General features: G+C 41.7%; 1 protein-coding gene and 1 long non-coding RNA gene across 2 annotated transcripts in view; one reads left to right on the forward strand and one right to left on the reverse strand.

The window, feature by feature from the left end:
• The window catches only part of CFTR (CF transmembrane conductance regulator), a 145,914-nt gene that overhangs the window by 87,779 nt on the left and 32,156 nt on the right, over positions 1-25,979 (reverse strand). The window contains exons 7-11 of the mRNA XM_045002362.1: positions 25,189-25,314; positions 18,984-19,230; positions 16,594-16,686; positions 15,762-15,938; positions 13,036-13,227 (exon numbers count right to left, since the gene is read on the reverse strand). Of these exons, the coding sequence (XP_044858297.1) occupies positions 13,036-13,227; positions 15,762-15,938; positions 16,594-16,686; positions 18,984-19,230; positions 25,189-25,314 (835 nt within the window). The remainder of the gene's footprint in view (positions 1-13,035; positions 13,228-15,761; positions 15,939-16,593; positions 16,687-18,983; positions 19,231-25,188; positions 25,315-25,979) is intronic.
• On the forward strand, positions 1,202-13,271 carry LOC123362074. The gene is made up of 3 exons (XR_006576334.1): positions 1,202-1,402; positions 3,614-3,782; positions 13,125-13,271. It is a non-coding gene; the product is annotated as an uncharacterized LOC123362074 (long non-coding RNA).

Below are 25,979 nucleotides of genomic sequence, written 5' to 3' on the forward strand. Positions count from 1 at the left end.
CTCTCCCCTTCTGTAGCCCGCCCCGGATCTCTTCACTTTCTCTTCTTCTCTCTTTTTATTCTCACCAATACCCCATACACTCACTTCTCTATCCACTCTCCCCAATTTCCTTTGTGTTCTCTTCTCCACACTCTGCCTTCTCTCTCTCCCCCGCCCCCACCCAATATATTCCCCTTCTTTTCTTCCCCCTCCTTCCTCTTGGAAGTGGTCTTCCTCTTTCTCTCTGCCAGCTGTTTTCTGCACAGCAAACCTCAAGAGCATTCCCAACAATTACAAAGATCATAGTGCAGGCCCCATTGTGTGAAATGCCTTAGGGAATCTGTAATTATATTTGAGCTGAAACAGAAGCAAAGGATTTCAAGAAGGAGCTGGAACACTATTCCACTCAATGTAATCATTTTCCTCTTTAGTTACAAGCAAAATACACTCCCTCGCCTGTTTGCTCACTCACATGATGACTTCTGTACTTCCAGCAAGAACATAAACCTTTCATATCTCACAGAAATAGAGATGTGGCCCAAACAAACTCCCAGATTTAATACCCCTTAACTTTTGGATCTCAGTTGGAACTGAGCAACTGAAGCCCATCTCTAAGCAGATGGGCTTGCAGTGGATTTGAAACTATAATGACACCTCTTATTAGGCAGAGAATATACACAGTAGGCCAGATCCTCCACTGTAGCCAAGGACTGCTCAGCACAAGTCAGCAGGATCTAGCCACCGGTGGGTGTGAAGGAGTAAGGGATAACATTCCTCTGGGGTCATAGGCCTGGAGCTGGCCCAGCTGCCTGATTAGCTCACCCTCTGTACCTGAGGAAAGAGGTGGAATTACTTAGCAGCAATGAGAGGGAGGGAAGGGGCTGTGGAAGTGCCTGGGTGCTGTGTCCAGTGTACTGACAGTGGCGTGACTACTGAAAGGAACTGCTTCAGAAAACCAGATAGACAAGAGGGGAGACTGCTGGGGAGCCATGGAGGGCTGAGACAAGAGCCAGGTAAACTTGCTATGGGAGTTAGTGGTATGAGAGGTTGGGGAAGGGACTGCTGTGCTCACACAGACTTTGAAGTAAGAGTCTGGGGGAGGTGGGACTGTGTTTGTTAAGAAGGCTCAGTTAAAGAAACTGCTCCAGCTGAAAATAGTTTCCCTGGATTCCTTCAGAAAGACGGACAAGGGTTAGCCCAGGGAGTGAGCTGACTCAGTAGAGTAAAGCTCGGTTCAACAGGAGGAGGGTGCTATAAAATAGGCCCAATCTATTCCAGTGGGTTTAAGCCACATTTGCACTCTTTCAAGCCGAGGTCATTCTGCACCAGTCTGGTTCCCTGGTGTAAATTGGCTACCCTAACTTGAGCTGCCTGCCAATGGCCTGAAGGTCCCAGAAGGTCGTTGGAGGATCCCCATATGCAGGTGAGCTCTCTATGGGTTGGATTCGCTGGGCTGAGGATAGCTTTGCACTAGTGGCGTGGCAGAAAGCTGCTCCAACAAGGGGAGGATCTTGTTTCGTAAGTGTGGATGAGGAGAAACACTGACTCAAAAGACAGGAATATACCCAGTTCGTAAAGTTTATCTCAAGGTTGTGATAACCTGTGAAAGTTTGAGCATAAAACACTTGCTTAGCAATAAAATAAATCCGAGAGCTCCACTTTGTAGTATTCCATACTGATATTATTTGGTTAAATGCTTTTTGTATTCTAGTCAGTCTTCCCTGCCCTCCTTCCTTGTGTAAGGCACGAGTTTCTGAGCAGACTATCTTGGATGCTGTCCTATCTTCTCTGTCACTTCTTGAATCAGACTTAATTCCCTTAATCTGACTGTACTGTCTATAAATTGAACATACCCACCATTTCTTGCTTTAAAAATCTTCTGCCAAAGGAAAAGTTCATTAGGGAATGGGTGAGTTTTGCCAGCATTTGCTTGAGTTTTGGGTGGACCTGAAACTCCAGCTAAATGTCATGAACTCTTGTGAAACAAAACTCCTGCATTTGGATCGTGAACTTTCTGTGAATTATTTTATACAAATCTAATGAGCCACAGCAGCAGGACTTAGGAAGCACAAGAGGCTTTTTTATTTGAATAAGAGAGCAATTTTTTTAAGTGACTGGTGACTTTGGGTGCCCAATTTGAGTCACCTTAAAAGGACCTGATTTTCACTAGGGAAATGCTCAGGACTTTCTAAAAATCAGGCCCCTTTAACATGTTCCAAGTTGGACACACACAAATTTGAAGCATTCAAAATTATTAGTTACTAAGTTTATAGCAGAAATGCTGATAAGCAGACATTGATAAGCCTGAATGGTGAGGTTTCATTCTGGAGTTGAACAGCCCCAAAATTTGGGGTTTGTTCAGATCCATTTAATTTTAAAGACTGCTTATAGTTTAATGACCAGGGGAAATGTGCAGTTTTATGCTTTCTGCAGAATCAACAAGCTGTAAATGCAAATGTATATAACAAGGCTGAAATAAAATAAAATGGGGGAAGGGAGTGGAAGAAGTTAAAGTTAATAGGTTTTAAGGTCAGAAGGATCATAAAATCTCACCCAGTAAATTCTATATCAAGCTTAAAACTTGTTTGAGCTAGAGCATTTATTTTTAGAAGGATATTTTCAGCCTTGATTTAAAGACTGAAAAGTGAAGGAGAATCCACCAAACCCAGAGATGGTTTGTTTCAATTGTTAATTATCCTCACTGTTAAAAACGTGTGTCTTATTTCTATCCTGAATTTGTCTAGCTTCATCTTCCAACTACTGTATCATCTTATGCCTTTTTCTTGGCTTGTTTTGCTAGATTAAAGAGCCATCTACTATTAGAAATCTCTTCCCCATATAGATACTTGTAGATTGTGATCAAACCACTTTTTCATCTTCTCTTGGTTTATCTAAATCAGTGCTTCCCAACCTTTTTATGTTGCACCCCCGCCTTCCCTGTAATGTAATCTTTCTGGGCCCCACTGGGGCTGGGAAGAGGGCCAGAGGCTGGGAGCAGCGGCTGGGGCCACAGCTGGGAGCGGGAACGGCCCAGGGAAGGGAGGCTGGCCTGGACCCCACCGCACCCTCCCAGAGGTTCCTCCATGCTCCCATAAGGGGGCATGTCCCACAGTTTGGGGACCACTGATCTAAGTAGATAGTTTCTTAATTCTCTCATTGTAAGGCATGTCTTCCAGACTTTGACTGATTCTTGTAGTCCTCTTCTGAACCCTTTCCAGTTTGTGAACATCCTTTTTGAAGTGTGCACTCCAGAACTGGACACACTAATGTTTTGTGCACTAGTATTCTGCCACGGGTAATCTTAACTGTTCAGAATATGCAGCATATGACCCACTTGTAGATTATTTGTATTCAAGGAAAATTCTGCAAGGTGAAGCAGAAATGCTGGTAGATGTGTCCTCTGCTGCAAGAGTTCTGCCAGCCAGTAGGCTTCCTCAAGATTAAGGAGGATACGTGGTGGGATGCATTTTGCTGCTCCTCTAAAATTTGAACTTGCACCCCTGTATAGCACATCCTACTCACTGCAGCATATGAACTAGCCAGCTGGTGGCTGAATCTTAACCCTAGTCATTGGATCCCATACCCTTAGGAATGTGCTGCATAGGCTAGCATGTTTGTTTGTGCTCTCTCCTAGCATTTCTTTAAGCTCCAAGGAACAAAACATGCCAATTGCATGCGAGGAATGGAGAAGATGCTCCTTATGCAAGTGTGCTGACTAGATGATCACAACGATCCCTTCTGGCTTGGAATCTGACTCTGATACTCTATCAGCCTCCATCCTCTGTGACCCAATCCAATGAAAGGTAGGATCTGTCTTTCTTTTTATAATTTGATTTCACATGAAACACAGCCTTTGTTTGTATGCACTGTTAAACATTATCTTTGTGGGCAGCTAAGAGCTCTCAAACCAGGTAGTTTATTTACTTTAAGGGTGTCAGCCTCTTAGGAGCTAAGAAGGTTGCAATATGTGATTATGGCTTTGGGTGACACATTGACCACCTGTGCGGAGACAGAATGGATTGACATCATGGCAAAAAAAAAGTTCATTCTCTTTCAAATAGTTTAAAACTAAAAATTGAAGAGTGATGGTGAGACCAGTATGGGCTCCGGAATTGGTGAATTATTACACTCTTTTTAAAAGTGATAAGTTGATGTTTTTTTAATAGGGAAAATGACAGGTTACATTCCTGCTGTCTTGACTCTGAGAACTCCATCTCTTTCTCAGGTTCATTTTATTTTTCTTACCAAAGTAAGAACTAATGAACTTTAAATGTAGGGACTCTGACTTCAAAGGTCCTAAGGCTTTAACTCTACCAGTTTAACATGTGTTAAAAGCACACCGCCTTGTCTACACTAGGCTGTTAACATTTGTTATCTAACACTTCCACATCCTGCAAGGCCCAACTGTTCCTTGATGAGCCTTCACTAGAACTAGTGATCTTCATCTGGCCACCTGTTTCATGGCTGGTTAGCTGGTGAGCTCTGAAAGGATCACAAATAATTTTAAATCTCAAAGTAACTGGTAATCATTTATCATTGTTTCATTAGTTAAAGGAAAACATCCTTTTGAGCCCCTGTAGGAAGCTACTAGTTACATTTATTCTCATTTCACAGAAGAACTATTCTGCACTAGCATTGCCCCGATGCTGTCCTCCCTAAAGTGGAAGGGGAAATACTGAGGTAATCGGCATGTCCTCCCTCACTTGAGATATGCTGGTGTAGGGGAGAGCATACTTCAGGGCCTACTCTTGCTTGGAAGGATTAGATTTCTATCAGTAAATGTGGTTAAAAGTCAATTTCACTGTACACACACAAACCCACCAAAAAAAATATTCCCATCAAGGATAATCAAAGTTTACAGACAGGGTAAGTAAGAAAAATGCTGACTGAGAACTTATTAGAGTTTGATTTAAGGATATTTACTTTGTATATTTTGACATGGGATGTTGACAGTTTGTGTTTTAATGCTTACAAAGCTTTAACTTTTTGAATCTCAACATTTACTGTCATTAAATAATTGTCTGATCCTGCCCCATAATTTCCTGCAACTGTGAAAATTTAAATAGATAAAAATACAAACTTAAAAATAAACATCTACGTTATCAGTTAAAATTATCTTTTAAAAAAATCAAATTGTGCCAGCTGTGATCAGTTCCATAAATCCCCCAGTACACTACTAGGGATGTGCTGGGAGGAGTCGAGGCCAGCCTGCACTAGAAACCCCAGACCCCTATTGAGGAGGGACAATGCTAGCTGGAAAAGTTTCTTCTTGATTGACTCAAACTTCTTATTTAAGGTCATTTAGAAATCAGGCCATAGGAATCATTTGGACCTCCCAGTTTAAAAGCTGAACTGAGGTTTGGGTTTTTATATTTTAATAGGCTTCAGAAAGCCCCAAATACCCCAGTAAGGTGGAAATCAAGACCCTGGCAACTGGTCCCATGAGCAACTGTAGCTCACCTGACACATCCCACTATCAAATATAAAAATCACATACTTTCGTTCTAATTCCATGAATGGTGGTGCTTTGAACTACCTTATTCTTATCAAACAATCCCCAAACTACTACAAATAAGTTTAAGACATAAGCATACAAAAGTAAAGCAAATATCTTAGGCATACTGATAGGCAATGCCCCGTGCACAGTTTTCTTAAGCTCCGCTAGCCCTAGTTTATGCACCAATTTTATCACAAAATTATCTTAATCTGTACAGAACCAGCCTAAATAAATGTTGGTCTGTATTTTGCATGATTCTGCAATAGTGTAATTCCTACTCAACTTATTTATTTATTTTATTTGTACAATGGTACCACCTGGGGGCCTCATTCACGGACCAGGATCCTGTTATGCTAGAGGCTATACAAACATACATTGCCAAATTATCAGGCCAGTATATTCAGTCAGAGTTCTTTAGAATAGATAGTGTCCTTTTCTAGGGTTCTGAATTCTTATGGCCTTATGGGAGCTCACTGGAAAAAATAAAGTCAAGTCACGGTTTTTCTCATTCCTTTTCTATAACTTTAATTGAAAGCTTTCCAAGAGTTTTAGAGTAGGGACTGTGTTTTATGATAGATGTGTACTCTTCCGGAACACAAACAGCAAATAATAATAAAGTAGCAGGAATACTTTTTTTTTTAAAGAAACAATCTAAATACTCTTTTGTTCTATCAAGAAACACTCTTGTGCAACAGGTACTACAAGATGGAACTTCTTTTACTTCATAAGCACTAATTCAGAATCTAACAAACAAAATGCTCCACCCTCAAAATAAAGATTTCCTGCTATCCTATACAGTGAACATTTTATTCTTGGACAGACTAAAATATTGGAAAGCTATGTGAACTATTTGCTTGCATTTTCCATCTATGCATAATTACTTTTGAGATAAAGTTACCGCACACGTTTTCAGTAATTCCTCAAATGGGTGTAAATGATAAATTCTTAGAAAACAGGTTAAATGCCAGTCAAAAGAGATATGAAGAGTAAATGTAGTACTGGATTTTTCTTAAAATGTTCATGCACAGAGATTTTTTACTTGAATTTTGATCTGTCCTATTAATTAGGGTCAGTATTTTTTAAATCTTTTTTAAAATAAGGCAAAGTAATGCCAAAGCAATTTCTGTTATTGTATGAAAAATCAAACCTATGTTTTTAAAACAAAGACCTGAATCCAACAAGGTGCTGAGCACCTTGTGTTCCCACTGAAATCATTAAGTACCATGCACTAGCAGGTGCCAAGGGCCAAATTCTGCACTTACAATGCTATTTACTTAAATGAAATGATCTGAGACATAAATTAGTGTTTAGGTGATGGAGGTGGGGGAAGAGAAGAAAAAGACTCTATTTAGCAGTCACTTCACTTTCCTTCTGGAACAAGCTGGTGTGGATCTTAAATGTGCACTCTATCATGCTACTTTCTTAAGAGGTCTGGACGTGATGGAGAAAGGAGAGGGATCATTCCACATCTACATTGCTTGTTGGAGCTGGAACAAGTTGTATTGTTCCACTCCTCTGGATCAAATATAGGAAATGGCTTTTTTCCTCCCCAAGAGTGTTGTGTCAATGAGAACATGAATTTGGGGTAAAATCTCATTTAACTGTAATTGAGGGCTAGATTTGGGGCTTATCTACCTGGCAAGTTAGCGAGCACTCCAGAGTGTGAATTTACAGCACACCAGTAACTAAACTCTGTGGACACCGCTACATTGCTTTGAAAGTCCTGGTGTATGGCTTAGCATATTGATGCTTCAAAGTACAGTATGCTAAGCTGCAGTCTGGGACTTTCACGGCGCTGTGGCAGTGTCCACACAGTGAGTTAGTGCATAGACAGCAGGTGTGCTGTAGATTCACACCCTGCCTTGCTGCATGCTATCTTCCCATGCAGACAAGCCTTCAGACTGACCCTTCTGCAGATGTGCAGTGAGATGAGTTTTCCTCCACCATCACCTCCAACCCCTTTTGCATAGCCTATGTAACAGCCAGAAACAATTGCGGCCCCTTCGCTCAGTCAGATGGACTATTTGGTCATTCATAAAGGGGTATGACAGAGCACAGGCAGAAACTTCCTGGGTGATCCACACCATCCCCACCAAACGCAGGGCTCTGCCTTAAGCACACAATTGAGCCCTAAAAGATTTACCTGAGGCTGTAGGTAGGGAATTAACATTGGTTTTCATCATTTTTAATCTTCTCTACAGTGTTTCCTCAGAAATTTTGTAGAAGCTAGGAAGACCGAAGAGGTGACTGATAAGACTAGGACACTGTGTGAGGGAAGAGTTCCTGCTGGATTTTTCCCTGGTCATAGTGTAATGCTAGTTTGTTCAGAGTCCACATGGTCCCAAAGCTTCCTCCTGCCATTATGAAGACATCTGCTCATTTTTTTTCACTCTCAAGGCAGTGTCTTGAACTACTGACAGGAACTATTTAATAACACTTTTCCTAATGCTAGCCAGCTGCTCACCTCACTAGCACTAGCTCCAGAGACCTAAAAGATATGGGTTAGATTCAACAGTTGGCACCCATGGGATGGAGAGCAGTCAGCAGTCATGAGGCTGACCAGTATTGTTAACCTTCCCATCATTCTAGGAATTTCCTGTCTTATTGTAGGGGATGCACAGCAGGCCCTCACCGAGAAAACAGGTTGATTCTTGGATCTGTGTTGACAACAGCTATAAGGCTGGACTCATGCAGCAGCCTGTGGCAGAAGGCCTAGCATGGAACAAAGCCAGGACCTCTTCTTCAGAAAGTCTTAATAAATTTCCTGTCAAACTGCTAATCAAAACTCAGGCTGTTCTTTGAGTATCAGTGGCATATACAGTAAGGCCTTAAACCTATAAAAAATACTTTATTATTTAATTGTACCCTGCATGGAGATAAAGTACAGTAACCTCCTCTTATCTTAAAACAGACCATCTATTGTTTTCTTGCTTGACTGGATCTAAAAGAAAATAACTTTCAATGTATGACCTAAAGAAAGACTTTGCTAAGCTAGTTTAAATATCTGTTGTCTTCAATATATAGATCAAAACAAGAGCCCTGTCTTGTGACAAGGCTGAGTGAGTGAGGAACTTAGAAGCTGGGTGGAATAAATACAGACAATCTCTAGTGCAATACATCTTTACAAAATACACTTTTGTGTTTTACTGTGATAAAAACACTTGTCTGGAACCATGATCTGACAGCAGCAAGAAACATATGATGCACATGGAGCCCACCTCAATGTATCAATTATGAACTGGATGTTAAATAGGAGCTTGATCCTGCAGTAGTTTACACTGGATACTGAGCTCTTTTGAAAATCTGGCCATGAGTGTCAGGAAGAGTGCTGGGTGCTGAGCCCTTTAAAATCTGGCCCACAACTCTCCATTGAAATCAATGGTAGTTTTGGTGTGGAAAAATAGCAAAACTGAGCACTTCATGCAGACATTTTTCCCAGTAAATAGTTTTATAAGAGTTAAAAAAAAATAGTAAAGCTGTTTTTTAAAAATGTTGTTCATCAAAAATTTTAAACAACATATTTTTTTGTCAAATCAAAAATAGTATCTAAATTTTTCAGGTTTTTTGCTTAAATATTTTCTATTTTCAGCTGAGGGAAAAATAGTTTTTAGGGTTTGGGTTTTTTCAATTAAATCCCCATTTATTTATTTATTTATTTATTTATTTATTTTGAGGAAAATGTTCATTTTTCATGGAGATTTCTGTTTCTATGAAAACTTTTCACTGAAAAAAGATTTCTGAATGAAAATTTTTGACCATCTCTAAACAACAGCGCTGGGAGAACTCACCTGAGCCAACCTTGCTGGGTCCTGTTTGTGTAGGTTATGTGTACCAGAACCTGCAAACTCTGGTCACAGGGGCTCCATAGTTGGTTAGCTTAGTGTTTCACAAAACTCATGTGGTGTCCCTCCCTGGAAACTCCCTGCTAATAGACTAAGCCCATAAGTAGCAGTATCACTTTCTAATTTTGAGTAGCTCTGTATCACTCCTTCTAATTTTGAGTAGCTCTGAGATTCTAGACCTTTCACACAGTTCCTGGGATCTTTCGTACAGTCCTAGAGGCTCCGCTATTACCATACTCATCATCCTGAAGCATTTTTTTCTCATTCAATACACAGCTGTTCTGGAATATCAGGCTATCCCTAATCATATGTAAAGGTTGTTAATTCCATTTTCTATAAAGACATTTTGGTACTTAGATCCATTCTGAAAGAATAAACACATTTAAAATGTTATTGTTCGGCTTTTAACAACCAAAGTAGGTAGAAAATTTGGTAAGAGGCATCAGACCTTACTGTGAATGTTTTTATAATAGGCTTACTCTGTGGGCTTAGACAGTTTCATATGCAGCTGGGGAAACTATTCACAAATATTTTTTTTCAAATTCAAATAGCTTATCATATTTTCCCCTTTCTGTTTGCTTCTATTAATGCAAACACCTTCACATGAATGTTGCAGAATGGTTATTCTTAGTCTGTGTTAAGGGCCTGATCCAGTGCCCACTGAAGTCAATAGGAAGCACTGGTTGAAGGGATCAGGACTAATAAAGTGATTTGTTTTTCATTCCAAAAGTGCTTTCCCACTGCTTATAAAGTTTGTCATCCAGTCAAGGAACAGAAACATTTCTATCTCAAATCACGAACAGCAAATTAGACTAAGATATAGTTGACGTAAATATTTTGTGAGCAGCCCAATTTTCCTCCTCCCTTCTCAGGAATTAGTGTCACATTGCTACCATCATCAACCTTTCTGAGATGATGAAAAACCATGAAGAACACTCTTCTCTGGATATGCGGTCCTTCCCTACATCATCCTTCCCTGAATAATACTCTGTGCCACATTCCCTGTTCTCAAAAGGGCTCCCTAATCTGAGTCACAATGTGCAAAGAGACTGCATTTTCTGAGCAACAGATCACCAGGGTCTGCCTCTAGCAAAGGACTGGGTTGTGATGACAAAGCTACACCATTAGTGTCCATGTTAGAGCTGGCTCCTGGTATCTGCATGGGCCCTGAACAGTGCACATGATGACTTATTTCTCCCTCCTTTGCTTTGATAGTTATTACTTCATTTGTAATTCCCTTTACAGGTCATTAGTTTCTTTGGTCATTGTGTGCACTAACACAACAACCTTGGCACAGAGGCTGTTATGGGCTTGTGCACATGCAACTGCCCACAATTACTAGTTTTGTCTGTGCAATAACTGTTGTGAATGCCAACTGGTGACAGAAAACAGGGGACTGGCACAGGGTTCATGAATACTTACACTAATAGAGCTGAAATTTCTTCCCTCTGGGGAAACAAACTTTTAGTTGCCATTGAAATCTTGCACAGGAAATTTTGAGTTTCCTGCTGAAAATGGGAGTTATAGTGCCTCACGGAAGTTGTAGTTTGATCCTTGTGTCCTCATTCTCCTCTGTGGACAGGTACCCCAGCTGGACAACATCTCCCGTAATACAACAGAGAGTCCCCCCTTTTTGGTGAGGGGAAACCATGCAACTCGGAGTCTCTGACCGTGTTGTTCTGTGGGAGATGTGGTCCAGCTGGGGATCTTGGCCCATAGGGGAGAATGGGGAAACAAAGAGCAAACTACAATTCCCATTGTTGGCCACAATCTTTTGTTTTTTGGGAAATATTTAGACAAAAAAATAATTTTCCATGGCAAGCAGATACTTTTTGCCCCAAAAAAGTCATCTAGCCTAAAACCCACTTTTCTGTCAAAGAATATTTTGATGGAAAATTTGCAGCCAGGCCTTCACATAAACCCTTTGTGTGAATGTGGCAAGAGAAAACTAAACTGAAGTCTGAATTCACTCTATCAAACTATATAGTGGCCTAACTTTTCTAGCAGTGATGTCTCAAGGAAGGCCAGACTCAAATGCCAAAAAAGGCAAAGTTTAAAACAGGAGGGGAACCTTTTTTCTATCAGGGGCCACTGGCCCAGAGAAAAAATCAGTTGCGGTCACACACAGATCTGCAGAGGGGCACGGAGGGTCGGGGCTTCCCCCCGCAGCGGGGTGAGCCGGCACTCATGGCGGGGGTGGGGGCGCGGTGCGGAGGCTTGGGGTTTCCCCTAGGCTCCAGGATGAGGCCAGAAATGAGGGATTCAGGGTGCAGGAGGGGACTCCAGGTTGGGGCAGGGGGTTGGAGTGTGGGAGGAGATAAGGAATCCAGTGTGGGCTCTGGGATGGGGCTGGGAATGATGGGATTAGGGTGCAGGAAGAGGCTCCGGGCTGGAGCCAAGGGGTTTGGACTGCAGAGGGGGGCTGGGGCAGGGGTTTGGGGTGGGGGTGGAGGGTAGGGGTGCAGGATCTGGGAGGGAGTTAGGGTGTGGGAGGAGGTTCCGACCTGGGGCAGGAGATGTGGGCTCCCACTAAGTGGCGTTTACCTCAGGCGGCTCCTGGTTGGCGGCACAGCAGGGCTAAGGCAGGCTCCATGTCTGCCCTGGCTCCATGCTGCTCCCAGAAGCAACTGCCATGTCCAGCCCCTAGGCGGAGGGGCCAGAGGGCTCTGCGCTGTGCCCACAGGCACTGCCCCTGCAGCTCCAATTGGACATGCCAGCCGCTTCTGGGAGCTGCGCGGAGCCGAACAGACTTTTAACGTCTTGGCAACCCCAGCTTTCCCCTTCAGCGGGGCGAGCCAGTGCTCATGGCTCCAGCTCCGTGGGGGGCGCCCAGGCTCAGGGCTTCCGTCCTGTGGCGTGTAGACTTGCCATGGGCCAAATGAAATGAAGCAGCGGGTAGGATCCGGCCTGCAGGTTCCCCAACCCCTGGTTTAAAATATCCTAAAATTCTCTAATCCGGATGGCTTAGCTCCTCCTAACTCCAACTCTAGTCCCACCCTCTCCAACAGAACCCAAGGCCCCGTGTCTTTAATCATACCATGTGACTAGAGAACCCAATCATGCAGTGATAACAAACACACATGGTTAAATTTGCCTGCATGATGAGTTATCTGAGCAATTACAAATAACTTACAAACAAAGCTAAAATACTGACCTCTTCTAGCTGACAGCAAGTAATTTGTGATTGTCACTGGCTAAACTGATCACAATAAATAATACATTCAGTTGCAGTCATTTGAGTGGGCAGGGCAGAAATCATTTGAAGGCATCTTCCCCTTTTTCTTCCTTTTCTTGCTTGTGACAGCAGTGAGAGAGAGCGCCTGTGAGAGAGGATGCGTACCTCCCATCCACTGACTAGCTAAAGAAGGGTTAATCCCTGCTCTCCAAGTAATGCAGCTACCACAGCTTTCCACCTTCTGTGCAGAGACTGCCTTGAGTGAAGCCATGAGGGGAGAGCAGTTGGCTCAACTGGAGGGAACTGTCCTATCCAGAGGTGTAAAAAGAGGAGTCAGTGATGCATTAACCTATAAGGTACATCCTCTTCTTGAACAAAGGCAAACCCTGACTGTAGAAGCCCTTGCTGAGTTTTCTGAATTGACCATGGCTACAGGATATCTGCTTAGTTCAACTCCATACCCTGGATTGTTGGGTCCCTCACCTGGTTTGAGTCATGTGACCTATCATAGCTCATAAGAGAATTTTTATTTTAAGACTGACCTCTTCTAGTTGACAGGCCTTGATGACACTCTTATATCTGTATTCATCATAGGACACACCAAAGATTATGTTTTCTTTGATTGTTCCAGGCATGATCCAGGAAACTTGTGGAGAAAAGGAAATCCTTCCACTGTGCTTGATTTTACCTTCTGAAGGCTCCAACTCTCCCATTATCAACATCAAGAGAGAAGTCTGAAAATAATTAACAGTTAATGTATCAGATCTACACAACTCTAACAGATGCTCAGCATATGTGAGTCATCTTAATAAATAGCTTGTACTCTATTACGATGTATTCATCCTGTGCAGAGGGTCCATATAAGCACCTATCCAACACCAAACTGTATTTAGTGGAGGCTTTGGTGGTGCATAGGGCCCTGTAAAGGCTTCTAAACTGGGATGAATTTCATTCTCAGTAAATGAGGACAGTAGTGTATAATGCCATGTAGCTATTCTAGTATAGCAGCTGAGAATTCTGCATTCTGATCAGCTGGCAAACTGAACTGAGCAGATATTTGGCTAAGGAACAAAGATCAAAACTGCTTAGACCAGTGCAGTAAAACTAACAGTGTCATATAAGAGAGGCATTTTTTTCATATTTACTTTACCAGTGAGACAGTTTCATTTGGGCATACACATAACAGTTTGCATGAGCAATTGTGGTAGCTGCTTGATGTCTTGCATAGTTAAGCTCCACATCCTGTGTTATTGGGTCCCTCACCTGACTTAAGTCATGTGATGGTTGCACAGGCACATTTTAGATTCAGGCCTGAGTGATTTAAATAATTGAGCGTGTGTGTGTGTGAGAGAGAGAGAGAGAGAGAGTGGGAGGAGGTTATTATTCAATTTTGACATCACCAGTTATTTCGTTTAATGTCTTCCTCTATCCCACGACACAATGCAAAATGTGTTGCTTTTCATTGGTGGTGGAAGTCGCATGCAGGCTCAGAAATCTTTCTACCTGTGTAGCCTTGAAAAGTGTAACTTCTTTGTGGATGTTTAATTATTCACATAGGCAACTCAGTTTGATCTGATTTTTCCTCTGTAACTGTTAACTCAGCCACATGAATTCGTGACATAAGTATGGCTAGTGTTTCGTATTTCTCTTCATAAAAGAATTGATTGTAATTTCAATACTGACATGTTATAATTTCAAAGTTAATCAGTAGCTAGTAGTAACCTTGCCTACACAGTGTTGGCTACCTGATCAAAGAACAGAATTGAGAAATACAGGGAAATATATGCTACAAGAGGCACGTTAATGGTATTCTTATCACTAATAAATAATCAGCATAGCTGGGACTTGGTGGCCAAAAACTCCATAAATCTTCTTAAGTCACAATTTTATGGTGTGAAGTTCAGAGGAAGTTTGACAGATAGTAAAATATTCCTGGAGAATCTTGTGTGGTATATCATTCCCCTGTCCCAGAGGCTCAGTTCTCCAAAATGCCTGCTTCACCAGGTTAAACACTAGGTCCAATATTTCATAGGATTAAGCATTTAGAGTGTTTCACACATCTAGCATCTACAGGGTTGCTTAATCCTATGTCTCTAATATAACTTCTAATTTGCTCAAACTAAAGTGTCTGCTGGTAAAACACTCCTAAAAAGTTGTCACGCTTCTGCAGTTTTCCAAGTCCAGAAAAATGCCTTTTGCAGATACCAATTATAGACAAAAATAACATTGTATATTCTGTTTCTGTGGTTCATGAGTTTTGGTTATACCTTGATGAGCCAATAATAACTTTAGCCAAAAGAAGGACAATAAGGATTAAATGTTTTGGGGGGAAAAGCTTTCCTTTTCCTAAATTCTTGTATATTAGATTATTGTTTTAAGTAACTCAAGGAAATGGATTCTCCAGATGAAGACTATCATTGAGGGCAATTATCCACTGAAACAATTTACTAAGGGTTGTGGCAGATTCTTCATCAGTAGTAATTTTTAAATCAAGATTGAATGGTTTTTTTCTAAAAGATATATAGTCTAGTTCAAACAGGGATTATTTCAGGAAAGTTCTACAGCCTGTGTTATGCAGGAGGTCAGACTAGATTATCACAGTGGTCCCTTCTGGCCTCAGAATCTATTAAATTGTTAGTTTAAGATTATAAATACGGGATCAAGGGGAATAACCACATTAGACTAAAAGTGACTGGAATAACATGTCAAAATTGTTCTTCTGTTAGTTTCTGATGAAAATGTTGTGTCCCTGCCTCACATACAGTCAAAAACATCAGCAGTAACTTTTTCATACTTGTATTTTATTATGACTAGCCTACAATGCAATTCCCACTGGTATCAGTACTTAAAAATAATGCTTGAGATTGAAGCTGATGGGAGTTTTTCTACTGACTTCAATGGACCAAAGATTTTAACCAGTGAATATAATAAAAGAAAATCAGGATTGGATCAAAAACAATTAGCTAACTAGCTTCTGGCTTAGGAATACAATATCTGAGGTTGTATTTACTTGTATATGGCCTATATATATACTCTAGTATATTGCCCTAGTGTGAAAAATACAATAGAAGTCCTTTGGCCGTTCCATTCAAACTAAAGGCTTTGACATAGCTTAGGCAGAGGACATAGCATGGGAAGAAGATAATCAGGTATGTTGCAATAAATTAATACCATATTATAGTTAAAACAAGAACAATTTAACCATATTATAAAACACTTTTGCCAAACAATATTTTATATTTTATCAGTGAGGTAGAAATTGGAATACCTTGCCTGCCCCAGTAGATCCAGAAACAGTTAACAGCTCTCCTTTCTCAATTTTAAAGTTGATATCTTTAAGAACAGGAGTTCCATGAAGTGGAAAGTTACTAAAGAGGAGATTATTATCATTGCTGGAAACTTTTCTGCTCCCCTGCTTTGCTTTTATAAATATCTCCCCAATTCCCTGCAAAAACATTAGACAGGCAATAAATAGAAGACAGACATATGCAGATATGTATACAATACTGTAGAGCTGTATTTTTTTAATTCAGGTAAGAAAAGTATGCACTTACTCTAACATTTGTTTTCTTAGATCTACATGATTTCATTATTAAATTTTTAAAATAATAAATTTATTAATGATCTTTACAATAAACTTGGCTTTTTGCTAAAGTTGGGGTGATAAGTGCAGGCACCTTTAACTACAGCTTTGGAGACTGATACCAGCATGGGAGCAGAATCAATCGGGAATAAGCAGTGAGATGCTGCCAAAATGCAAACACGTGCTTCCAACAAAATTTCCATCTTGACGTAATTTGACATGTTTAAATGTGATTTTCCCAAGGTAGCACACTTTCTCACCCATCACATGCCCCAGAAAGCAGTCTTCCCTAATAGGGGTGGGCAGCCAATGGAGAGAGCAAGTTTTCCCTAACTAAAGGGATTGGTCAGAAGACAATCCTAAACTAGGGCAGAGGCCCTGGGATTAGAGCAGATGACCCAGAAAAAGGTTGTGGGGTTTTATTTTTGTTTTGTTTTATTCTATGTAATTAATGGGAAAAAATCTGAAATGAAAAAATATTTCTAGTAATTTTATTTTGTTTGGTTTAAGTTCTAACCTCATCCCAGAAGGCTGTTACTTTTTCCAGCTCAACACCAGTTGTTGTTAAATTATACTCCAGAGTTTTATATTCTTCTTTTTGCAAGAAATCCTGTAGGTGCAATGACAATAGATTACAGCAAAGGGTATTAGACTACACCATGACACACAAACAGATAATACACAGCACAGTTAACCAGTGCATTTATATCAGCAACATTAGCTGGTATTCAGTCTTGTCACTGTATTTTTGTGTTCTAGTGCAAAGGAGATGAATATGTTTTGTGTGTAGTGTGTTTCCTTATCTGTTGGAAGCACAAGGAAGTTGCTTGTGAAGATGGAGACTCTGTCACCACCAGTGGAAATGTACTGTATGGGCATCAGAGTCTGATTAAGAGTGATTATAAAAACTTGGTATATCCTTGGTTTTAAGGGCTTACATTGGGCAATGTCATGCAACCAGTCAAAATCCTTGTTAAACAAATAGTTTGAAATATTGGTAAGCAAAGAAACAAACCACTTATCTGTTCTTTCTCACTTACCCCATGACCGCAAAAAAATTGAGTTAATTAGCAAGGTATATCTACCAACAAGGAAAGTTATATAACAGATCTTTGCTATTGCAGCTTTAAGGTTGTATAATTAAAATGGTAGAAGTATTTGTAGGACTGGAGTCTTAGGCACCTAAATTTATTCTTTAGGTAGTACCTATATGGTGATTTAGGCAAGGACAGCTTCACTCCCTGTCAGCCAGACAGATAGGGTTGCCAGCTGTCTAATCACACAAACCCAAACACCCCTGCCGCACCACCTGCCCTGCTTCTGGCCAGAGGCCCCACCCCTGCCCTGCCCCTTCTCTGAGGCCCTGCCCCACTCACTCCATCCCCTTTCCCTCTGTCTCTCGCTCTCCTCCACCCTCACTCACTTTCACCAGGCTGTGGCAGGGAGTTGGAGTGCAGGATGGGGTGCGGGCTCTGGGCTGAGGGGAGGGGCCGAGAGGTTCGGAGTGTGGGAAGGGGCTCTGGGCTGAGCCTGGCACAGGGAGTTAGGGCTCAGGAGGAGGTGCAGCATGCAAGCTCTGGGAGGGAGTTTGGGTGCAGGAGGGGGCTGGGGTAGGGGGTTGGAGTGCAGGAGGGGGTGCAGGGTGCAGGCTCCAGTCAGGAGGCACTTACCTCAGGCAGGTCCTGGGTGGTGGCACAGCAGGGCTAAGGCGGGCTCCCTACCTGCCCTTGCCCCGTGCCGCTCCCAGAAGTGGCTGTCACGTCCCTGCAGCCCCTGTGCGGGGGAGGGGACTCTGCGCACTGCCCACACCCGCAAGAACTGCCCCCACAGCTCCCATTGGCCACACTTCACGGCCGATGGGAGCTGCAAAGTTGGCACTGGGGGTGGGGGCAGCATGCGGCACCGCCCACTCCTCACCCCAAGGGGCCGCAGGGACGTGCCAGCCTCCTTCTGGGGCAGCATGGAGTCAGGGCAGGCAGAGAGCCTGCCTTAGCCCCACTGTGCCACCAGAGTTTCAGCAGCTAAAATCTCCAAGTTCGGCTTTAGAAGCCTCCGGGAGATAGGGCCTGATTCCAGGAGGCAACCCTACAGACAGACTTTTAAACCCTTCCTGCCCTGGTCCAGTGTGGGGTTTGTCCTTTCTGTCATAGATCTGGATCTCAAACACTGCAGTTTAGATTTGACCCTTTGCAAAGTGCAGAGATCAGACCAGCATGAAATCCAGATCAGAGTTTCCCCTGTCCAGCCCTCTTTTGTCCCTGGTCCTCTCTTTCTCCCAGCCTCCACTCAACCCAAACAAACAAAAAAGCCAGGTTAGGACTGTTCTAATCCCATATTATGATTCAGGTCTATCTATAAGTACTAGCTCACACATTCTTATCACATTAATTATAAACATGTATTGTATTAAATAACTTTAACAAAAAAATTGAGTGAGCTGATGAGATTTGGACAAAAAAAAAAAAAGAATGCCAAGGGAAATCTGAAACAGCATTTTAAAATGATCCATCTCATAAGACCCCATCTTGAATTCACTGCACACATCCAAAACTACTGTTGACATCAGTGGGTGTTTGAGGTATGCAAGGACTGCCCCTTGTCATGTATAAATTCTGCTGAAAGATTTATTCTACAGGCAAGAGGCAATAACTTGGACGTGCTTCCCTTTTAAACAGTGTGGTTCTGAGGTGACTTTAGATCAGAAAATCTTTTTTTTATATATACTGACTGGGGAACTATATGCAAAATGCTGAGACTTACAACATTTAATGAAGTTCCATAAAAGCAATTCATGTTATATGATGAAAGAGCATCAATGCTGTGTGCTTTTGATGATGGATTGACAAAATAAGGTACTATAAAGGATTAGGTTTTGTAGCTGGAAGGATATTCGTCTATGTACAGTACCTGTATTTTGTTGATTGCTCCAAGAGAGTCATACCATGTCTGCACAGCCCAGGGGAACTGCCTAGTGATTGTCATTCGAAGAACAATGCAGAATGAGATGGTGGTAAATATTTGTCGGAGGATAATTCCATGCTCCAGCGCATAGGGAAGCACAGCCAAAAACACCACAAAAAAACCTGAGAAGAAGAAGGCTGAACTGTTGAAATATCTCACATATGCAGCTTTTCGGGTCAGTTTCAGTTCAGCTCTGTCAAAAAAAGAAGTGTAAAGATTCATTGCTCATAGTGACAGAAAGGTGGGTGAAAAATTTAGTGACACAGGCTTAACTATGTGTCCATGTTTGTGATTACTTTCCAAGACTACTGAAGAAGTGACCCAGTTCCTACTATTAGTGTGAAAGCTTAAGGGAAGGGAAGTGGATACCGTTATGCAACTCCCACTGGCATTTCTCAGGGCATAATTTTGCCCACTAAGTCTATACTCTGTCTTCATATAAAATACTCCAACATCTAGCAGAACAGATTTTAAAATGGACAGGGCATATCAATTTTTTTCTGGGGATGTGGGTATATTCGAATTTATATTTCTGTAACTCAGAAACAGGATTCTCCTGTTGCCCTGACCTATTAGTAACTGTTGGAACCATACTGAATTTTGCAGATTAATTAATACTGAGTGGTAGGCGTGTCTCTAGACTATACTCTAAATATAAAGGAGGTGAAGTAGTCCTCTGGTAGCGTGAGCGTGTGAGACGGACAGGTCCTGAAAGAAGAAACCCTAGAGCAGCAAGCCAAGGCTAGGGGTTATGTAGTGTTATTTTGGCATTACCTTTTTGTTAATAAAACTAGACTGTGGGAGAGGTGAGGTAAGCTATAAACAAGGGTATATCTTTTGTTTGGAGATGGACAGGAACTCAAGCCTTCACTCCCAGTGATGCTTGCTATTTCTATAAACACTTTCTCTTTGGCAATGATATACCATGCAACTAACCTTATCTGCCCATCAGAAATTTATGTTCAGAAAATCTCCTGTTCTTGCAATTGCACCTTTACCATTTCTACTTCTTTCCGGGCTATCTCAACCCAAGTGTGTGTGCTCTCAAATATTTCCAGAGAAAGGACGCCTGCATGTTAATCAACTGGAGTGTACAAAGTTTGATGTAAAAGCATCATAGGAAAAATGTAAATATGTTTTCACTGAAAACATGACAGTAGGATTCAGAAAACATTTCAAGAAACCAGCATCTGATTAAGAAGTCAATGGACGCTTCACAAGAGAAGTGAGTGCAATGTAGGCAAATGAGAGCCATGTTGCACATGAGCGATCTGCAGTGCAGGCTGGACAGGAGATTTTTTTCTGGAAATTTATGCTTTGGGAGTAATTGATCTATTCTGAGAAGCTGGTGTTGGATATTTAAGCACAAAGCAAGCCTGAAAATCTTAGCAAAATATTTGCTTGTTGTGTTTTTAACACAAGCCTGGTCAAAGTCATAGGTGAATACAGACAAAAAGTTGGATATAGAACCCAACAATACAAACTGCTCTCTTTTGTCTTGGGCCTAGCTCTGAAGTCCTTACTGAGTCAGATCACACTTGCTGCTTTGGGAATGCAGGTAAACTCACAAAAATAGGCTCAATTCCTTTCCCTCTGACAAAATGTGAACCAAGCAGCAGCATCCCCTGTTCCCTCAGACTCCTAAAATCATGTACAGCTAGAGTTAGATTCACAAAGAAACATGGGAATGCTCAGTGTCATCATGCCTAACTTTTAGGTGCGTAGAAAATCACCGGGATTCACAAAGCTGGGGTTGGGTGCCTAGACTCCCTGTACAATGAACGGAGAGAGACAGGTGCCTTAGAATGGGATTCACAAAAGCCAGCATTCCAGGCAGCTCCCTGCCTAAACTAGCCAATGGAGGTGCCAGACTAAGAGGTGTGTGCTAAGCCCCTCTCATCTCTTGGAGATAGGCACCTAAGTCTTTGCTGCAGGAAAGCATCTCCCTCTGCTTGGGATTCTCAGCTGCCAGCCCTCTCTTGACATTTGGTGCCTATGCTGTTTTTGCAAGAAGCAGTGTGGCAGGGAGGAGGGATTCCTCATAACTTTTAGCCAGTGGTTAGAGTTCTCATCTGTGATGTGGGAGACCTGTCCTTCAAGCCCCCCCTCCACCTGGGGGGGAGAAAGATTTGAACAGGGATCTGTCACCTCTCAGGTGAGTTCACTGGGCTATGGGATATTCTGATGCTGGACTCCCTCACTCTCTCCTGTTGAAGGGTGCACTGTGGCTCAATAATGAAAGGATTGTTGGGCCAGAGAGAGAAGGGAAGAATGCTCTCAGGGCCAGGCTACAGAGTCAGTCACGTGGGAGGGATGGGAGACACAGGGCCAGTCCCCTGATCCAATGACTTTTTAAAAGTACTTATCCACAGAGGAACATGCTTCAACATGAGAGACTGAGGAAGCTCCAGATCAGATTAGCACATAGCCCAGTGGCTAGAGCTCTCACCTGAGAAGTGGGAAATCTCCATTCAAATCCCTTTTTCCCTTGAGGTGGAGGGGGAATTTGAACTGGGGATCTCCCATATGCCAGGGGAGTAACCTACTCACTGTGCTAAAAGTTATGCAGGAGATTTGGTAGGCAAGCTCTCAGCCCCCTTACTGGATCAGGCCCCACAGGTGAGTTAGGCAAGAAGCACCTATCTTACCCCAGTTTCTGCATCATTCTGGGGCTTAAGTGTCCAGACGCCTGGCCTGGGGCTGCAGTGTGCATGCTCACAGGCAGAAACATAGGATCCTAGGGAAATTTTACTGCAAAAAGGGTTCAGCAGCATCTGAGAGGGGGATTGTGAATCCCCGTGGAGCCTGATTCTGAGATTTAGGCACCTAAAATGGAAGTTGGGCACCTAAATCCTTTTGTCACTCTAACCCCTTATCTCTACAAATTAGGAGCCTGCAGTTTTGAGCAGCATGGCTGGGCAGGGATAAAGAGTGGCTGAAATAAGTTACTTACCAAGGTGTTATCCCCTACAAAGCCACAAGATTATTCCCACCATGATAGTTGTCAGAAATCTCTCACATGGCATCTTACTCCCCTGTCAAATTTGCCCAGAAGGGGCCTTGGGCCAGGCATGCTTGAGAAACCAAAAGAAGCATGACTCTTAAAGGAGTCATGTTACCACAGTTGATGGGCAGGGAGGTCCAGAACCTAATAGAGAGGGACTCCGTCCCTGAGCGAATGTTCCGAAAAGCGTAGGGTTTTTCTACAACTCCTTGCCAGCAAGGAGCATCACACCCCTACCTGTTCTGTAGTGGGAAAATCTTGTCCAGAATGATTTGGAGGGAATTCAGGAACTTTCCCAGTTTTCCAGCCTTTCTCTGGCAGGAGAGTAGGATTTGGCCTTCTGTCCTTATTGAGACAAAATTCTTACTGAGGGCAGGGATTGGGCCCATTATCTTCATGTGGATTTAACAGCAGCAGGGAACTGAGGCTATTCCCTTCTAGATAGGTTAGGTTTTGTACATCTTTCTTAGTGATGGCATCCATAGAAAATGGAAAATTTAGATCAACTGATATGCTGCTTTAGAGAACTGCCAGCAGAAGGAGACCCTTTTATAAAAGTTTTTAGCAAACATAAGTTTGTCAAGTACAGCAACAATACAAAGAGTCAAAGAATGGAGAGGAAAAGAGGAAGGGGTGGGGAGAGAAGAGAAGCACCAAGGATTAAAGTGAAAAGGAAGAAACTAAATCCCTAGGAAAAACCTGAATTTGGGGGTGGGATGCGGGAAGGAACTGTATAACACAAAAACACTGCTTTGTAGGTGTGTAGAAAAAAACCCCACTAGGACTATGTGAAACACATTAGAGAACAACAGTTTCTTATCTCCTCATGCTAAACTGCAAGGAGCTTTCTGATAGCAGTGCCATAATATGGTAGAAATAGGCACCCTTTACCACACTATTTCAACCTTAGATGTCTGAGTTTAATCATTCAGTGAATATACGTCATCACACATGTTTCTCGTCACTGGAGCTCCCAGGATGTTTAGTAATAGGAATTCTGTGTCTCTAGAAGCTCACTAACCTTTTAAAATCCAAAATGGTTTGGAACAAGCTTGCCTGGGAGACTACCTGTGTTTTCATATCCTATTGAAACTGTTGTAAAAAGCATAGATGCCGAAATTGCCTTGCTTTAAATGAAAGGAGGCTGCTCAAAAGATGGTGGTGATGATTTTTTTTTCCCTATGGGGGCACATGAATTTTTGGAATTCACTTCCTCTCTTGCTCTGCCAGAGCCCAGAAATTTTTTTTTTAAGCTGTCTGGACATCTTGATTTGTTACAGAGGCCGTGCCACTTCTCTGGCATTTCAGGGATGTGTAGAGGTGTTGTTCAGATGCCTGTTGTGGAAGGGATTTACCATTAATATGAGCTGATCTGTGCCTTTAAGGCACAGCCTTTGTTCATGGCAGTGCAGAGCTATATCATTCCAGAGGAGTGTGCCTGTGCTACACACTTTCAGGGTAGCTAGCACTGTTGGCTGGTGTGTAGATGAACAGGGTCAAGGCCCCATTTGCTGCTCTGTGGGGTGGCCCAAGAGGGAAGAAAGTGTATGTGAGGTAAGATGATTTCATGACATTTCTGCCATTTTCTCTTAAAGAAATGTCATACATAACTTAACAAGAGGTATTAAACCAACAGGGTTCTTTAAAAACTTAATAGGGTCAATAAACCTGTGGAATATAATACAGAATAGCCTTTCTACAGATTTGTGCAACATTCAGTTGTAGGGATATACATCTCTGTTCATTTCTTTAGTACTTACAGGGTGCGGCCCAAATCTCACAAGAACAACTCATGAGTTTTTGGCTCTATGAGATTTAAGACCTAGCTTTGATTCAGCCTGGAATCTGAACCTCAGCCAATCCTAATTCAGATCTGGATCCAAACTCAGCCTCTCAGCCCATATTGAATCAAAATAGATTACAGGCACCATCATTTTCAAGGACTTCTCTGCACTGAAAGAAACAAGCGCTGCACTTTTTATGGGTTGCCTTTTAAAAGGCACAACATAAGCAGCTGAACAATAAGGACATGTTTGGGTAATAATATTATTTCATTCCTTTTATTTACATGAAATATGGTGCTTACATTTCTTCTGTTCTTTTTTGTTATTTTCCCACCCACACACGTGAAGCTTAATTCCTACTCTTTCTGTGGGACTAGATGCACTGCTCCGATAGGTTTGACACAAGAGTAACCCACTGGACCGCATGTGTTATGTCTCTTCCTCCCCACCATGCCCAATCTGTGCTGGTTATGAATCTGGTACAGCTCTCCTGTAGGGAGCCTGGCTCTGTGGTTCAAACTGTAGTGATCTATACTTTCAGCTCTGGACATTAAAATGGGCAGTTGCACAAAGATTTCCCAGATTATCACATTTATAAATTCAGTATGGCCATGTAAAGCAGGAGTACTTCTAACTCTTAAACATGACATGACCCCAACAGCCTTGTATTACAAGATTTGAAGGGGTCTTTAATGAAGTCCGTGCAAAATAGCTACAGAGGATTCATACCTCTGCTTGAGAACTGGAAGAAAGCCTTGAATAATCATAAACACACACACCCCATTTTTTTTTGTAGGGTGAGGAATAGGTTAGCTAGAAACAAATACAAATGCTAGGATTGTCTTTACCTGTACCTGTTAAATGGTAACATCGAATGTCAGAGTTACAAAGAGCTAAGCAGTCAGGTCTTCTGATTATTTTTCCATAACCATGAAAGTTTTAGAGATAAAAAAACAGCTGTTTCCAAGCCCAGAAAGGGAGTTTTTCTCTGCATTCCTTTTATAATACATGAAACACCATCTGAGGGGGCTAGTTGCTTTATACAGCAAGATGGAAATAACACACCAATGGACCATCTCCACTCATGCCCTGTCAGTAAGCGTTGCTTATACCAAATGCTTTGGAGAAAGCAAAAAACAAAACCACAAAACTTCCATAATGCACTTGATAAATTGGGGGGAAATGAAACCACAGTGAGGGAATGTTCCTCCCACCCTCTGCTGATGGCCCGTTTATGAAGGATGAATATTCATGGGTCTTGTTTCCTAACTAATGTAACCGTGGATGCTATTCATAGGCATCTAAGAATTATAATCTTTTTTTTAACCTTACAGAAATGAGACTGACAAATGAATACACTTACTCTCGAAGGCTTTCAATCATTTTTTCCATTGCATCTTCCCAACAATAAGCTTTAACTGACTGTATATTCTCAATTATTTCTGAGGTGATCACAAGTCTCTCATTTGTCTTTCCTGCCCTCCTGTCTCTGTAAAATAATAAGGCATTAAATAATAATAGTGAACAATACTGTGCATTAAAAGACTAATAATTAATGCATTATGAAGAAAACAAACTCTAGGAAGTATGACTCACATAATTGATAATGAGTCTTAATATTTTATACAATTTCTCACTACTTTCCACATATTAAAAACTTAATTTTTAATATTTACACACTCAATGTTAATAAATAAGACCCTGAAACTACATTCTTTGCACCCTCCAAATTCTAATTAAGAGGCAAGTGAAGTTCACATGCCTTCTCTGCCATTTTATGGGGCAAACTGTGCTCATTTTACTCATTTGTAACATATCAGTGGGAATTCCAGTGTAAGGTAAGTACGGTTTGGCTTTGTGTATGTTCACAATAGTATCTCTTTATCTTTAGAATTCGATTTTATTTTTAAACATTGTTCATTAAGAAAAAGGGACTAAATTCAGCCCTGGATGAACTCCACTGTCTTCAAGGAGGAACCTGCATTGACTTTGGGGATGAATTTGGCTCAACGAAAAAAAGTCATTTTTGTATCTTATTTCCTGTATTCTGATGTGTGTCCCCACTCTCCCAATCTCCAGTTTGCTTTTTAATCTCCTTTTCTTCCATTATTTCCCTCTGACTTCCTCCATTTTTCTTTCAATTTTATTTATTTT

The sequence above is a fragment of the Mauremys mutica genome, chromosome 1, assembly GCF_020497125.1.
Source record: "Mauremys mutica isolate MM-2020 ecotype Southern chromosome 1, ASM2049712v1, whole genome shotgun sequence".
Lineage (NCBI taxonomy): Eukaryota > Metazoa > Chordata > Testudines > Geoemydidae > Mauremys > Mauremys mutica.